The following is a 17,672-nucleotide window of genomic DNA, read 5'->3' as shown; positions in this document are numbered from 1 at the left end:
AAAAAAAAAAAAAAAAAAAAAAAGTGTTTGCTCGAGAAAAATAAAATAAAAATAGTGAAAATAATCGTATGAAGAATGTAATGCATGCGTGATGATGGGGGACGGGTGAGCTGACGAGAGAGTCCACAAGAAAATCATAAGATCGGTGACCCTGAAATTATGGTGGTGGACCATTTAATGATGAGATGACTTTCCGGGGAAATCGGTGACTATCTCGTAAACTCAATTCTTATTTTACGGAATCATTCCCCTTATATTTTCTTTTTTTCCTGTAATAGTTTTTTTTTTCTTTTTTCTTCCCTTTTAATAATTTGATTACTACAGTTTTGATCCAAATATAAGCTTACCACAGTAGTGAAGTGTGTTTTTTTTTTACTTATACCGCATGTGTACTTATATATGTTTTCGTCTACAATTTACATGCATAATGACGAGTAGATTTCATAATTGGATCAACTAAATAATATTATTTTACTAGTAGAAGCATTTGACGAGTAACATAAAATATTTAATGTTCACTTGTGAAAATATATATACGTGGTCATTTTGTCAAAATAATCGCTCCTTCAAGCGAGAACAGAAGAATTTATATTAGGCAGGCAAGATTCTGATGAGACGTACTAAATCGGCGGCAATCGATTAGAAAAATAATTTGTATACATTATTTATAAATATTGGTGTATACTAGTAGTAAGATTAGTACGATTCCATATCATTATTGATTATTTAATTATGTATGTGACTAATTATGTGAGGTTGTTTCCTTTAATGATTGATAGATTTGCTTTACGTGTGCACGAACATAATTAGTGTATTAAGAACAGCGAAAGACATGTGTCAGTTGCTGGTTAAATTGTCGGTTTGTCGAATTCTTGTTCCCGACTTTTCATTTTAAAATATAGGGCTATTTTTTAATCACTAACCATGAATTTGGTAGAACACTCCAAAAGCGATTTTTTTTTTATTTCTCGAATGTGTTAATTCGGTTCCTAAATTTGATTTTAAAAACAAAAACAAATTATGTCATAGCTAATCTTTATACGCGTTGTCTACCAATATCAATATAATACTAGTGTACACACCGCATTGCTTTTGTAATTTACTGTAGAGTCTGTAATCAATCACTTAATTTGGTTTAGTCTACAATCTAGTAGTATATGTAACTAGTGGTGGCCTTCTGCGATTGTACATACAGTTTTTTAAATCGGTCCAGAACTGCTTAGTGATATGCACATATCATTTGAGCGCAAGAAATTTTATATTTCTGTATTCCATATATATATATACGAGATTAGCCAATTAAAAGGTAACTTAACACCTAAATTAGGTTAATAAGAGGCATAAAGCTTTTAAGCTAACCATCATCGGTTGCTCAACACGTCTTGAGACACACCTTTGTGCGTGTTACTAATAAAAGGTTGGTAGATAAGCTTGAATATATTTTAATTAGCTCTCTTTTTACTTCCCGAAAATTAACTCTAAAAATACTACTTATCATACAAACAGCTAGAATAACCGATTATGACTTGTAGTATCATTTTTTCAAGGTGCAATTAAGGAAATATCTAAATCATGATTTTTATTTGTTGGACCATACACTACTGTTTTTTTGGCCTTCGTCATTTAGTCATCTGAGATATAGTCATGCGACGGTTTGTAAATTATTTTTGGAGTTTTGTGCTAGGTATATTCATGTTTAAAAAAAAAAAATTATTTTAGTATGTTATAAAGGTCTTTATCCCAAATTTGTAACATAACACATACTAATCTATATTTCGCACCCGCTGATTATTATTCCCAATATATGAATTTATCTGTAATTAATTATATAGTGATCCAAGGATGTTTTTTCATCTGTTGTACTAACGAGGAAAAAAGTGTGTTATAACTTATAACTATGTAAAATAGACCATATATTATCGGGTTAATCTATCAACATAGATGAGGAAAAAAAAAATTACCAGCATAGATAGAGGAACTTTTTTAACCAAACAAAAAATAGATAAAGGAACTTGTCTACGAGCGTCTTGATATATTATGTGATGTAGTGTTATTGTCGACGAAATGGGTCTAAATTTTTCAATAATAGAGGTAGAAAAATGGGACTATTGAATAATAAATGGAACATAGCAGGATTTACTAGATGCGGCTCATAGCCTTTCGGAACATGTAGTAATATCTTTAGTTACGAAAAGCAATATATAAATGGTAGTGTATGCCCATTTTTCTTCACTTGTCATGTACCATATTAAAGAACTTTGAACCCTTTCTAGTAATTGATTGATGCATATAATATGGAGAACCATGTGATTTTGCTTCCCCTCCTCCGGACTTTTTGTCAATTATATACACGTTCTGTAGCTTTTTGTTGTTTTCTTTTTTAAAAGATATACATTAATTTTGGTATACAATAAATATATATAACATATCAAAGACAATTGTTAAGTTGGACATAATTTATTTTCAAAAAAAATCATTTTGAGCCATTAGTAAGATCAAAAGTTCAAATATTAAAGTTTTTTTTTTAATAGGTTCACAAACAGATTCCAACGTCAAGTATATACAAACTTACATATCAAAGATGGATTTGTAATAGATAATTTAGATGATCGTTTCATGTGACAAAATCTCCAAATAACACGCGGGTCTCATGAGTTACATTTTGCGTCGCATCACATTGCTCTTTGTAGTCATGGTCAAAGCAATTTTTCCTTTAGTAATAATCTAATTGACACATGTGGAACATTCTCCTTTTGATTCAAGACACATGTGGATGTTCCTCTAAATAATCTTTTTTTTGTCATCTGATGTTATTAGTTAAACTTGAAAGGATAGAATACTATCTTTTCACATGCATACTTACATAGTTATAGAAGATACGTCTAAATTTTAACTAACGAAACTTGAAGTACAAAACAGCTACATATAATTAAAATATCTAAAAATCCTTTCCCGAAACAAAAGCTTTTGATGTATACCACAAAATCTCAATAATTGATAACGAAATGGATTATCGGTGTTGTTGATCTGTATCAGGAAGTTATATCATAAGTTTGTTCTTTCTTTTTTGTTTGCTATCATGCATGATGTTAGATGTAGTTGATGACGATGTTATAAGGACTGAGGATAACATTTTTTTTACATAAAATGTGACTTTTTAAGTATAAGAACCCTCTAAATTGCTTTTATTTTGTTCAATTTTACTTTCCACTTCTGTCAAATGCAAGTCAATTTTCCCAAGTGAGAAAATAATACTCAACCTAACAACCCTCACATCTGTTTTCAAAGAATAATTATAGTCACATATATAAGAATTTCAAAATTTTAAGAGTAGTTTAGTTATCACGAAAGTTTTAATATAATATATTATTTATTATAGTTTTACTACAAACATGACGATGATAGTGAAGATAAAGTAAATTTCATATCACGTTTAATTTTGCATAAATTGTTTTGTTTAGTAGCTTTTGGTGATGAGGGTAAAATTATTATAAACAAAATATTCGAAGGATTATCTTAGGATGGCTCTAGAGATTTGTTTTTGATTTGAGATAGATAATATTTAGAAGAAAAGCANAAAAAAAAAAAAAAAAAAAAAAAAAAAAACTTTTTGTAAAAGAAAGAAAGAAAGAGACGGTGAAGGACAAGGTTTTCACAAATTTAAATTTGTCTCGACTTTAAAAATACAGTAATGAGCTGTTGCAATATAGTAGTCTGTGCTACATCAAAATACATTCATCAGTTCATCACTTTTCATTTCCTTATCGCTATTTACTAAAGAAAATACTATTCTTTTTTGGTATAAACATATATAATAATAAAAGGTAGAAACAGCCAAACAACAGGTCAATGTGGAAGTTTCAAGTTGTATATAAAAGAAAATAAAAAGCATTTCGATTACTCATCACTCATCAATTCGTTCCCAGAAAGTTACAAATTTGGACCATTCCAATTATCTCTAATGGACCCCTGTAATCTTTTTTTTTTTAAATTTATTTATCATATTTGCTGATTTGTCCCATCCATTACTTAACCTTTTAATCAAATAAAACGCTGTTTAAAAAAAAAAAACGCTGTTTTGTAGCCACTCATGAATCCCGTGCTGGACCTCACCCTGATCATAAAACCTTTAGTTACCATCATCACACTCATCATCTTTTGCCATCTGCATCATTGGCTTTGCTTATCCCTGCCATCAATATCAACAAAAAATTAGACTTGTTTGAAACTTTACGGAATATTCCATATTTGCTCATAACTTAGATTTGGTTTTACAAATTCAGACTACGGTTAACTACAAAAATAATAACTTAAAAAAATACGTATTTTATTAACAGGTGTGACGGATCTAACCTAGTTCGATCGGTTGATCCTAATTTCAGTTGATCTGATAGGTAACGACTAACGAGTATATAAAATAAAAGCATATTATTGCCCCAAGGCCCAATACAGTACTGTGAAGAGAAGACGAGAAGACTAGGCCCATTATAATGATACTAGTTTCTAGAAGGTGTCCACAAACCCTATCAAGAAGACCGTTAGAAAGTTTTTTTTTTTACCGTTAGAAAGTTTTGTGTTAGAGGAAAAGATAACACTTATTAACAAAAATTTAATTAATTAAATTGAACAAAATCGAATCTAGACCAGTATCGAATATCGATCATCGAACTAATATAATACTGGTTTATTTTTCTTATCTGTCCAATTAAATTGCGTGTTTTCTTTAAACTGAATTGTTGCGATTTGCGAACCGAACCAAAAAAAAAAACATAATACTCCAACAAACAAACTTGGTGGTCACACGATAATAAACCAATGGAATACAAGACATGATGGAAACAAAGTAAAATTCAAAGATATAGATACATAAGAACACTTGATCACAATCAGATCGATTGTGGAACCACTTTGTCTTGCTCTTGCTTTTTAAATGTGTGTTGAATTTGGATCATATTCCAGCGGAGCATTCTGGGGGAGGAACATGAAAGCGAGACTTATCAGTGCAATAATCATAGACCATATGGTTCACTCGAACCCATCTATATCCTCGAGCTTCCGCCGGGCTCAACGTGTGGTATGCACTGCCTTCCCACCAGTTCATCGGATTAGCAGGACAATTCGCTGGTCCTGGAACCGGACATCCTTCGATATCAAAATCTTTGTAGTAAGCATAAAATGGTGCTCCCGACCAATTGATTTTCTCTATTCCTCCGCGTGTCGCCCAATCATCAGCTTCCCACAACGTGGAATATATACTCATTGGTTGGAATCTCGGGTATGGTACTTTCCTTGCCTCGTTGTTCTTATAAACCCTAATGGGCACCTTGTCTACGTAGAACCTACACACCCCCACATATTGGACGATTAGAAAATTAATATTACTTTTGCATATTTTATTGCAACAAAGAGAACCATGCATATCTTTGATATAATTTTTTTTTTCTACATAATAAGTTATGGCTAATGGATTCTAAAAATGTGGGACCTTCATATGTTCAAATGATGAATGCCTCCTCCAAAACAAATATGCTGTCTCTTTCATTCTCTTATTTCATGGTCCACGGGCCGACAAAATATTAAACCAATCATGTCTTTCGTGAAAATAATAAAAAGATAAGAATATTTAAAACGAATCGATCTTCTACAACAAAATTATTGGTTAATTTTACACACCTTCTAATAATTAGATAAAGTTAGGAGAATTTGGTTGTATATGTATCTGTACGTGTATATATATACATAATAATGTGACTTACACAATACGGAGGTGGTTCCATGAAATGGCGTATTCGTGGAAATCACGAGAAGGGTCGAACCAAAGGTTAACTCTTTGCTCTCTATCGCCTTTACCATGAGCAAAGACATTGGTTTGCACGGTGTAAGGTTGCCCACTTCGGTTTCCTAGAAACTCGAAATCCAGCTCGTCTCTTACAGAATCCGTATCGGAATTCATCTGCACAATTGATCATATGCATATAGTGTGATATGTTATAACCAAAAATAATTCTTAAAATGAAACAAACATGAGAGATAGTATATATATATATATATATATATATATATGTGGTTACATAGAAGGCAGCGACAGTTCCGGCCGAATCACCCGGGAGGAGTTTGATTTTCATGCTCACGTGGCCGAACAAGTATTGCTTCTTGGAAGCGAATCCACATCCTATAACCATTGTTGGCCAAAATAGTAAAAAGAAGATAAAAAATCGAAAGTAAAAATCTATATTATGTTCCAATTCCAATATAATAACTATTGCATATATAATATGTAAGAACCTGAGCTAGGGTCCAATTTGAGCTGGATAGCTCTTCCTCCATCGATTTGGGTGATATGACCATCGGACCATGTAATCCTAAAGTCATCCTCAAATTTAGCCGGTCTACTCAAAACCGGCCGGTACAACAATGCTGCAAATAAGCATACGCTTATCATAAAGAAAACATATCTTGAAGAGGAGAGTGACTCAACCATTGTTGCTATGTAACTTAAGATGATGAGTTTGTTTTGAAATTAGAAAGAACGAAGTCATATTTATATACAGTCATAGAGACGCATGCAGGCAAATGTTTATGTACAATTATTGAGGAAGGTCTCATTTAGAGCTCAGCTTTTCAGTACAGCTAATCACTGATTGATCGTCTCAATATTTTTGGACCTACCACTTTTCTATTATTGTTGTTACTATTATGTTTTAAATTCACTGAATATGTCTTGTTCTCTTTCCCAAATTATACTGTTATTCCACTCTCTCTCTTTTTTTTTCTTCTAGAATTTAATTTTCGTTCTTGCACACTGTTTGGTAATAACTAATCACATTATTATCAAAGAAGAATTTACAATAACTATGAAAGAAAAGAAAAAGAAAAAACATTCCAATTTATTGTGATAAAAGTTGGTAATATTATTTCTTGACTCTCAATGCTTGAGGCAGAGCAATTACCCAATAGGAGCGTAAAACTGAGAGGAGCGGTGCGATCTAATTCGGCCACGTGTCATCATTGCACGATCGTATCTTTGGATTCTTCATTTTTTTTTTTTTTTTTTTTTGTCACACGATCGTATCTTAGATTATAATTGGTGTTTTCTTTCATTTTTAATTTTCCAAAATAAATTTATTTTTTCCTATCCTCCATCAAATTGAACAGAGACACTAGTTTCATGTTACAGACTTACGGATAATTTAATTCATCGACAAGTGAAATGGCAACTTCTGCGTGTTTATTTTTATTGTGACACAAGAAAAATAATTTTGGTTGCTTGAATGATAGTGGATGTGAAGTATTTATGATTGTTTTTGTTTGTTTTTAAAGTCTTTATATGATTGTGCATGAACATTCTAATATATATATATATATATATATGAAAATACATGAAAGTTGTTAAATGTGGAGAGGCGTTAGAGTAGGGATGTGTCTATGTCGTGCTCGTTGCAATGTTGATATCCACATCTTTATTCTCATATAATTCATATAATTTCTTACTCGGTATTAATTAGCCCGAGCCATCATTAAAAAAAAAAGATTATGGCAATTGGTACTCTAGTTTCAAGAACCTCAATCCAATTCATCCGTTTGTGGGAAAAGTACATTTCGATTGGCTAGTTCAGTACTCTGAGCACACATCAACTATGTGTCTATGTTTCGAAATATTAAACCCATATACAGTATGTATAATATATTAGTATGATTTTTTGGTTATTTTGTGTTGATGCAATATTTGGTATGTTATGTATACCCTGTGAAATTTTTGCATGAAATTTTTGCATAAAATACACCCTGTGAAATTTTTGCATGAAAACGATAGTTATCAAAACAATCAAGTCTAATAAATTTAGAAGGACACACTACATTGGACAAAGCCACATGGAATTATAAGAACTTTGGATAAGAAATTGACGGACTCCATAATATTTCATGCAGCAAAACTCGATTAACTCAAAATTAATGTCATGTCTTTGAATTATTCTACTTTTTTTTGCATTATATTGATTTAATATGCTACCCAACTTTTCCCTTTACCACTCTTTTCTTTTGTCGTACTTGTTCAAAATAGTAACATAGCACGACCGACAATAAATTGATTTACGCTGTATCGTAATAAAACTACTATTCTGCATGATAACAAAAAAAAAACACTAGTAGTTCTCTAAATGTCAATATTCTGCAATGATTAGTTTTTAAAACGGCTGGAAATTTACACAAAATTGAGGATTTACGGTATAAGCCTATTTCTTGTTTACTGTAAAAATTGAATAAATTTCATTGTGTGATCGTATATAAATAACTATTATGCAACTACTGAACCTAATGGATTTATAGAAATTGAGAGTATTCCCACGATAGGTTTTCTTCGTCTTAATTATGGTCCATGATTTTTGTAACTAGTGGGTCTCTCACAAACACATCCATTGTTTGTTTCTTTCCGTGTTTATTCAGACCAAACACTCTGGATTGAGCACGCAGAGGATTTTTTGAACCCAGCGATAGGCGATTTCTACTTTAATACAATCTCTCTATACACGTTCCTTCATCACTCCCGCCATATCATGATATACAATAATAATAGTTGTATCCAAAACCTACTATATAAATTTGTTTAATTTGAACAAAAAAAACATAGTAAACGTTGCAAACAAAGACTCTCCTAAATATACATGCATATTTCGAAAATTCGAACAGAAGCTCGCATGAGTTTGAAGCTCTTACCACACTAGTCAAATCCGCGGTCATCTCAACTCTCTCTTCAAGATCCATGGGTCTGGACAAGATAGGCTTTCTCGGATCTGGGCCTTTTTAGGCATGATAGGCTTTCTTGCATCTGGGCCTTCTTCGACTTAATTAATACCACAATCATGGGCCATGTTTGGTTTGCCCAACACCAAACAGAAGCATATACAGTATTATGATGACTCGATCCTTTAATAACTAAAAAAGTATATTAACGTGAAATAATTATGTCTAGTGCGTAATCCTCGAATAATAACCAAAAGCCAATCTTCACGTATAGTAAAAGAAAGAAATATTAAACAGCGGTTATCTGGACATAGCCATTTGAGAGAGCATATAATTGTTTTAATCATTGGAAAAAGAAATTGGGAAGAGTGAGTGAGTGAGCGAAACGTGTTGACAGACAAAGTTGTAGCTAAAGAAGGAATTATAATAATAGTAGTAACACTATTTATTTATTTTATATAATAAAACTTTTTGGTTAGAAGAATACGAAAAGGCAAAGAGGCACGGTATTGGTCGGTCAGGTGATGTAGGGTCCCCCTCTTCCACTGCTCCAGTCAGTCTTATTACCACAAGAAACCGCAGAAACCACAACTCAACGAAACAAAACAAAAAAAGCAAACTCAATTTCTTTTTTTACAAAATATAATTCTTACAGACAGATAAAAGTATATATATATATATATATATATATATTTTACAAAACAGCTGTGAATATGATGAAAACTAAATCCCTTTATTTATTTTTTATTTTTAGTGTATTGTTACTATTGTATTATGTTTTTTTTTTAAAATAAAACTGAAAAGATTAATTAACCTATTTTCTTAGGTTTCTTTTTAATGTGGCTCTCTTATGAATTTAACATTAAACTTGTATAAAACTGTTGTATTTGCGTTAAAATTAATTACTCAATCCTGCTGTTTTGTACCTACGTAATTTCCTTTTCACCTGATTCTTGTTTTTATTCGACTCTTGTAGTCTTGTAACTTGTAAGACACATACGTATCAATCAATAGAGATACCTGACTACCTTTAATTATACATCATAGATTTATTTCCAAATACATTAATTTATGGAGGTCCCGACATATTTTTTTTGTTTCTTTCTTTTTATTCAAATACTGACCCTTTATTTTTGTAGTAGTGTTAATACATAATTACATACTGTATCTTTGATGATGTGATGATACAACAAAAACAAAATAAAGATTTATTTTTTTGGACAAGCAAACAAAATAAAGATATAACAGAAAATTTATGTCTTATCCTTAAGTTTAATTTAGTTGTCGTTTTAAATGTTTTATCCACTTGTGTTTTAATGTCTTGACCAATCAAGTATATTAATAAAGATATAACAGCAAATTTATTAATTTTGTTAATTTGTTTGAGATAATCTAAAACAACAAATAAAAAAAACGAAGTATTACATACCGAAATCGATCATAAGAGACGGTACGTGTCCCTTTTTAATTGGCCCAAGAGAATAATAGAAAAGGGAATAAAATTTTTTTTTGCCGACGAACGATTAACATCTTTCTCTCTTTCTCTCTTTCTCTTTATCTCTTTCTCTCTTTCTCTACCGATCAATTTCTCTCTTTCTCTCCCGATCAAAGGCTCGATCCGACAAAGGAAGATTTGCTTTAATCGGAGGTTATAGAATCAGTGAAGTCCATGGTCGGAGGCGATTTGAATCGGCAGAGATCTTATCGGAGGCGACTGTAGCGGTGGCGATTTGAATCGTCATGGAGATTAAACCGGTGGCGATTTGAAGGAGTAGGCGATTCAATCGGAAGAGATAGGATGAATTCGAATGAGAGGGTAAGTTTATCAGGGCATTTGTATGATTAGCTAAACTGTTAGGTTGATTTGATTTTGGTTGCTAGATATTAGGGTTGTTTGATGTTTGTTCGAGAAATTAGGGTTCTTGGTGTGTTCTTCGATCTGCTTTAAACGGATTAGGGTTTTTAGTGTTATTGTTTTTCAATTTGGTCTGTTTGTGTTTAGTTTTTGGTGGGTTTGTGTTTCTTAACCGATTGATAAGTGATGGTTTAAAGGGATTAGGGTTCTTGAGAACCATGTGATCCGATTTGCTCTGCTTGTGTTTAGTTAATGGTGTGTTTGTGTTTTTTAACCGATTGATAAGTGATGGTTTAAATAGATTAGGGTTCTTGAGAACCATGTGATCCGATTTGTTCTGCTTGTGTTTAGTTTATGGTGTGTTTGTGTTTTTTAACTGATTGATAAGTGATGGTTTAAAGAGATGTTTAGACATTATTGTTCTTGTTCTATTTTGTGTTAAAGAGATTTTGGTTGTAGTATTATCCACTCATTGTGTTTGGTTGTCTTTGTTTGATATTCATTGTAATTTACTTATTAACGAAATTGTGATATATGTCTCTCTTTTGTATTGAGGTTAAATGGGACAAAAATGAGATCGATGGATTGATGAGTGTAGAGTGTGCTTCGGCCATGGAGGAAGGTAATTATCATCCTCTTCTTTCTTCATTTATTTGATGCTAGTTAAAGTATAAGAGTGAGTCATTGATGTTAAAGGTTTTGTTTGTTGGTTGTGAGCAATGTTTTTAGTACTTGTTAGTGTAGGTATTAGTCTAGTCAGTCATTGATGTTAAAGGTTTTAATTGATATTTGTTTGTGATAAATGTGTTTAGTACTTGTTAGTGTAGGTATTAGTCTAGTCAGTCATTGATGTTATTGTTTAATGTGTGGTTGTTGTAGTTTACTAGTTTTGATTTAATTAGTTGTAAAGTAAAAAAATCACAAACCTTAAAAATTTCGGATCCTTCCTCTTCATAGTAAAAAACACCAAAACACCAACACAACCAACAAACACAATACTATATGGATTCTGATGACTACATGAATCCATATCATCCCACCTCTAGCTATTTGAATCTCTTACAAAGCCAACTTGAAACACAAAACCTCCAAGGTAGTCCTTCACTAAGTCCATGTTCTGAAACTCCATCTGAACCTGCATCACTGCAAGAAAACCGCAAAACAAGGCATGCATGGATACCAGCTGATGATATCATGCTTGTCTCTGCTTGGCTCAACACGAGCAAGGATCCGGTGACTTCGAATCAACAAAGACGTGGTGCCTTTTGGGGAAGGATTGCGGATTACCTTGCAAAGTGTCCAAATGCTGCAGGTCGGCCAAAGAGGGATGCGAGTCATTGTAAGCAGAGGTGGGGGAGGATAAATGACTTGGTGTGCAAGTTTGTTGGTTGTTATGAGACTGTGACAAGAGAGAAGAGTAGTGGACAGAATGAAGATGACGTGATGAAGTTGGCACACCAAATATACTTTGATGATCAAGGACATCGGTTTACCTTGGAGCATGCTTGGAGAGACTTAAGGTACGATCAAAAGTGGTGTGCATCCACTTGTACTAAGGACAATGGAGTGAAGAGGGGAAGGGTGTGTGTTGATGGGTCTGAACAGGATGCACATCCGGTAAATGATTTTGATGGATCATAGCCCCGTCCTCAAGGTGTTAAGGCTGCAAAGGGAAAGTTCAAAAAAACCTCTAACACCCAACCGATTGATGTCCAAGAAGATGGAAAAGCTTACTTGGAGTTTCAGCTGGATCGGGTGTCGAAGATGTAAGAGATGAAGCAGAAGGACTTCGACCTGAAAGAGAAGGAGTTTGCTATGAAAAAAGAGCATATGAAGCATGTGATGCTTGGAAACCTGATTGCCAAAAAAGATTCACTAACTGAATCAGAAAAAGCTCTTAAGGAGAAGCTAATTGATGACATGATGTCATCAGGTTGAATGAACTATGTTTAAGTTTGTTTCCTTGTGTTTTTTGTAATCGAATGAACTATGATTAAGTTTTTTTCCTTGTGTTTTTTGTAATCGAATGAACTATGTTTAAGTTTTTTTCCTTGTGTTTTTTGTAATCGAATGAACTATGATTAAGTTTTTTTCCTTGTGTTTTTTGTAATCGAATGAACTATGTTTAAGTTTTTTTCCTTGTGTTTTTTGTAATCGAATGAACTATGATTAAGTTTTTTTCCTTGTGTTTTTTGTAATCGAATGAACTATGTTTAAGTTTTTTTCCTTGTGTTTTTTATGTAATATGAATCAGTTTCACTTTATTATTGTTGCGGTTTGTTTGTGTAATGGTCTTTATGTTAAGTTAAAATCAGTTTCACTTTATTCTTGTTTTGGTTTGTTTTTGTAATGGCCTTTATGTTAAGTTAAAATCAGTTTCACTTTATTCTTGTTTCGGTTTGTTTGTGTAATGGTCTTTATGTTAAGTTAAAATCAGTTTCACTTTATTCTTGTTTCGGTTTATTTGTGTAATGGTCTTTATGTTAAGTTAAAATCAGTTTCACTTTATTCTTGTTTGTGTTAACTTTGTTTCATTATTATACTTGTCTAGCAGGTACAAAACGATGACCCGTGACACATAACGAAGAAGGTAGATAAGATGATGTTCACATAAAGAAGAAGGTAGATTCGTATGATCTTTAGCAAAGATGACCTGTGACACATAAAAGAAGAAGGTGGCTTCGAAGATGTGGACATAATTGTAGAAGTACATTTTCACTTTTGAATATTGTTGTACTTTCACCACATTATTGTTGTACTTTCAATGTTTGTACCACATGTTTTCTTATCATTTTACAACCACATGTAATGTCCAAAATTTTCTATATAATGTCCAAAATTTTCCAAAGCCACCACAACAAATATTCACACCAAACCTCCTCCTCTAAATTGTAAACACCAAAACTCCTTTTCTCAATTTCCAAACTCTCTAAACATGGCATCTTCTTCCCATAATGATGATGTTGATGACATACTTGATGAATGTTTTAATCAAACATGCGATCAAATCACCAATCATGTATGGCAAAATCTTCTTACTCCACCAATCCAAAGTCAACCACCACCTAAACCAAGAAAAAAACGAATTCACATTGAAAGAAATCGAGAAGTCAGTCATGACCACTTGTGGAATGATTATTTCAGTGAAGATGCTACTTACACTCCAAACATTTTCCGTCGCCGTTTTAGAATGAACTAGCCATTATTCATTCGTATTTTGGATAAGCTCACAAATAAAGTTTCCTATTTTCAACAAAGAAGAGATGCTACCGGAAGGTTGGGTCTGTCTACATTGCAAAAGTGTACAGCAGCAATTCGTATGATGGCATATGGTTATGCAGCTGATGCGTTTGACGAATACCTCCGACTTTCTGAATGTGTGGCGCTAGCATGCTTGGACAATTTTATAGATTCAATCGTAAATTTATTTGGAGATGAGTACTTGAGAAGACCCACACCAGCAGATCTTCAAAGACTACTCGACATTGGCGAGTATCGCGGATTTCCTGGCATGATAGGAAGCATCGATTGCATGCATTGGGAATGGAAGAATTGTCCCACCGCATGGAAAGGTCAATACACCCGCGGATCTGGAAAGCCCACTATCGTTTTAGAGGCGGTGGCTTCATATGATCTCTGGATCTGGTATGCTTTCTTTGGACTACCAGGTACATTAAACGATATCAATGTTCTTGACCGATCTTCAGTCTTTGATGATATTTTGCATGGTCGAGCTCCTAAAGTTAAATACAGTGTCAACGGACATGATTATAAATTGGCTTACTATATGACGAATGATATATATCCAAAATGGTCTACTTTTATCCAATCTATTCCACTGCCACAAACTCCAAAAGCATCTTTATTTGAGAGACAACAAGAAGTTGTGCGTAAAGATGTAGAGCGTGCTTTTGGAGTTTTGCAGGCTCGATTTGCCATAATCAAAAACTCGGCTCTTATTTGGGATAAAGTAAAAATTGGGAAAATAATGAGAGCGTGTATCATACTGCACAATATGATAGTAGAGGACGAACGAGATGGGTACACTCTTTTTGATAAAACTGAGTTCGCACAAATGGAGTCAAGTAGAGGTTCAGAAGTTGACTACACGCTTCCAACACCGAGGCCTTTATGTGTCGTTACTATGCTCAATAATCGAAAGGATGTCCGTGATCGAGAAAAACAACAACGCTTGGAAGATGATTTGGTTGAGAATATTTGGGCAAAATTTGGAGCAAATCACTATTAAAATTAATCCTTTTCTCCTTTTAAGAATTGCACTTCTTTTGTAATATGTATTAATGTTTTTATTATGTTTTGTATGCTTCAAAATTAATTAAAATGCAATATTTTCTAATTTTATAAAATTTTAAATGTTTATACATTTATATCACTTCTATTCTATTTTAAATTTTTAAATTTATAAAAATAAGAGACCCAAAATTAGAATCTACCAATAAATGAGAAATTTTTATCTAAGAGACTATAGGTTTTTATATTTAAAACAATACACAATTAATTCATAAAAAATTTTAATAACTCCCCGTATAAAGACTACCGATATTTAGGCACTAAGTTATATCCGTGCGTGTAGTATTCTTTTATGAAAAAAATCCATTTAGCCCTTCAGAGGGGTAGTCATTTTCCTTTTTCTTCTTTACTTACAAAACTTCCTCTACATACATCAACCACGCAGCAGAGATAGTGTGAGTGAAAGAGATAGAGAGAGAGACTAGAGGAGAGAGAAAGTCTAATTGTTTCTTCTGTAAACTGCAAAGCCGATCTTGTCTCCGAAAATGGTGTTGTGGAGCAGCAACAACATGTCAAGCTTTCTACTGATTTTGCTGATTCTTAATTCGACCCATTTCAGTCTTATGGCTAATGGTAAGGATGGGGTCAATGTCACGTACGTTTCCCTATTATTAAAACTTTAAACTTCATATCATAATCTTTAATTCTTTCTTTTACTTCTTATGACAATTTTCAGGTAGACCAGAGCCTAACTCGGTCGACATCACCAAGGTACTTTTTTCTCCTACAAATTCCTCTGTTTTGTTTTTTGTTTTTTGGCTCTAATAAACAAGATTCGATTTGGGTTTTTAAAAAAGTGCTATAATTTGGAACAGAGAGAAGGAGTTCAAGATGAGAAGATGATGATGATGATGAGAGGTCTAATAGGATCAAGACCACCAAGATGTGAGAGGGTGAGATGTCGTTCTTGTGGTCATTGTGAAGCAATTCAAGTTCCTACAAATCCTCAAACAAAGCTTCACTCTCCTTTTACTTCTTCTTCTTCTTCTTCCTCTGAGATGATTCATCTTGATTACACCAGAGGAGACGATAGTACTAATTACAAACCCATGAGCTGGAAATGCAAATGTGGTAATTCTATCTACAACCCTTGATGAATTTTTCTCTATAATATATATATATATATATATATATATATTTTGGGATTCAAATTCTATATTAATCTCTGTGTACATATTTATATTTTTAGTCGTTTTCTTTTTTTTTTTGGTCAAAGATATTTGAGTTGTAATCTTCTGATTTTATGATAAGTCTATGTTACTGATTATGATATTAATTGTTGTTTAGGAGTATCATAGTGTAGTTAACATTCAAATAAATTTAAAGAAAAACAGAGATGAATGAATAATTGCTTTATCCAAAACGATTTGTTATAAATTTTTACTAATCGTGAAAGTAAAAATCTTTTAGATAATGTTTTACACGCATCGTAAACAGAACGCACGGAAACCTATTTTCAAGACGATTCTGACAAATACCAATTTTATGGATGAAAGTTACATCACACACGTACGTATGCATCTACTCTTTCTTTATACACATATAAATATGAGATTTATGTAATGTATGAAAATATTATTTGCTGGTTTAATAGAGAGACAAAGATACCTTTGATACACCAATGATAAATCCATTAGCCCGATAGATAAAAAAAAAAATTCAGCCCCTTTGCTGTCGTTTCGTCGAACGTCGCCGTTTTATTTATTTATATACGATTTAATTAATTAGTGACCGCTGGTGATTTACTGTGTCCTAGTACTTGTTTCAGTAGAGTTCTCTCACTGAAATTTATTAGTTATATTTATATTTATATGTTAAAACAGCAAGAAATATCAAAACCTAAGCTGTACTACTTTGATTTGATGATCTATATTGTACCTATTTATATATACTGACATACCATATTGTATTACGTCCCAGTTCAATATAATTGTTATATTTTAAAGAAACAATTAAAACTCAGATCTGAAACTGCAACCAAGAAACTTAAAAAAATAAAACACTTTTGACTTGACTCGGGGTTAAAAGGAAAAAAACTAGTATACATTAGACTGTACATGTAGACTATATATGTTGTGTTACCCAAATAATGATAGCATAGCAATCAAGTCATCAAGATGTCTACTTAAAAAGCCAATGATCAATTTCTACTTAAAGCATGTTTAACATTTGGAATATAATTTTTTGTCGAAATTAATATGAGAGTTGACAAAGCCTATTCATAAAGAAAAATTGAAGCGTTGATGGGATTGAACATATATGGAAAAGAAAGATGAAGAAGGGAAGTGACAAAACAAAAGAGAGAAGATGTGTCTTTGTTTGTGTGGGGTTTACTAATTTCACAAATCAAGCAAAGCAAACAGTCTTGATTCTCTACACTGTTCTTCCTTTGAATGACTTTACTTCCCCTCCCCCCCCCATTTTTTGTTTGTTTTGTTTTCATTTGTTACATAATAATAATGCAACTCCAATATATATATATAGTTGAATTTAAAGAAAATTTATACATTTGGAATTTGGTGGAGGGAGACTCAAGTGTCAATCAAAGTCGGTACACTGCCACCATGCCACTGCTTGAACCAATCTTCTGAACGCCAACCTCGCTCCATATATTTTATATAAATGTCTTCTAAATGATTCACTATATTTTTAACTATACGCATAATGCTATTATCCAAAGGTCGATGGTAAATCCTGTTATACTATGTATGAGACCCAACTCCAAAAACTTGTTATAAGTTTTTTTCTTTGGTAACATTTATGA

The 17,672-nt window shown here is 32.6% G+C and overlaps 3 protein-coding genes and 1 long non-coding RNA gene across 5 annotated transcripts; 3 read left to right on the top strand and 1 right to left on the bottom strand.

Moving 5' to 3' along the window:
• On the bottom strand, window positions 4,758–6,528 carry LOC104720980 (probable xyloglucan endotransglucosylase/hydrolase protein 7). The gene is made up of 4 exons (XM_010438881.2): window positions 6,286–6,528; window positions 6,072–6,172; window positions 5,757–5,953; window positions 4,758–5,339 (listed from the first exon to the last, which is right to left on the bottom strand). Exons 1-4 carry the CDS (start codon window positions 6,479–6,481, stop codon window positions 4,949–4,951), a joined length of 885 nt encoding a protein of 294 aa, XP_010437183.1. The 5' UTR covers window positions 6,482–6,528; the 3' UTR covers window positions 4,758–4,948.
• LOC109127528 lies at window positions 10,327–13,388 on the top strand. Its single transcript, XR_002034097.1, has 2 exons — window positions 10,327–11,219; window positions 13,152–13,388. It is a non-coding gene; the product is annotated as an uncharacterized LOC109127528 (long non-coding RNA).
• On the top strand, window positions 13,920–14,846 carry LOC104727513 (putative nuclease HARBI1). Its single transcript, XM_010446612.1, has one exon. The coding sequence runs from the start codon at window positions 13,920–13,922 to the stop codon at window positions 14,844–14,846; it is 927 nt and encodes a 308-aa protein (XP_010444914.1).
• Window positions 15,197–16,428, top strand: LOC104720979 (EPIDERMAL PATTERNING FACTOR-like protein 2). 2 transcript variants are annotated; one of them, XM_010438879.2, is made up of 4 exons: window positions 15,197–15,481; window positions 15,585–15,619; window positions 15,724–15,979; window positions 16,346–16,428. In XM_010438879.2, the coding sequence occupies exons 1-4, from the start codon at window positions 15,394–15,396 to the stop codon at window positions 16,399–16,401; spliced, it is 435 nt and encodes a 144-aa protein (XP_010437181.1). In that variant the 5' UTR covers window positions 15,197–15,393; the 3' UTR covers window positions 16,402–16,428. The 2 variants fall into 2 exon arrangements, with proteins under 2 accessions (XP_010437181.1, XP_010437182.1); XM_010438880.2 differs by lacking the exon at window positions 16,346–16,428 and having other exon boundaries at window positions 15,724–16,159.

This window comes from Camelina sativa, chromosome 11, assembly GCF_000633955.1.
Source record: "Camelina sativa cultivar DH55 chromosome 11, Cs, whole genome shotgun sequence".
Taxonomy (NCBI): Eukaryota; Viridiplantae; Streptophyta; class Magnoliopsida; order Brassicales; family Brassicaceae; genus Camelina; species Camelina sativa.
The sequence above is the reverse complement of the archived record's forward strand: the minus strand, read 5'-3'. Positions and strand labels throughout refer to the sequence as shown.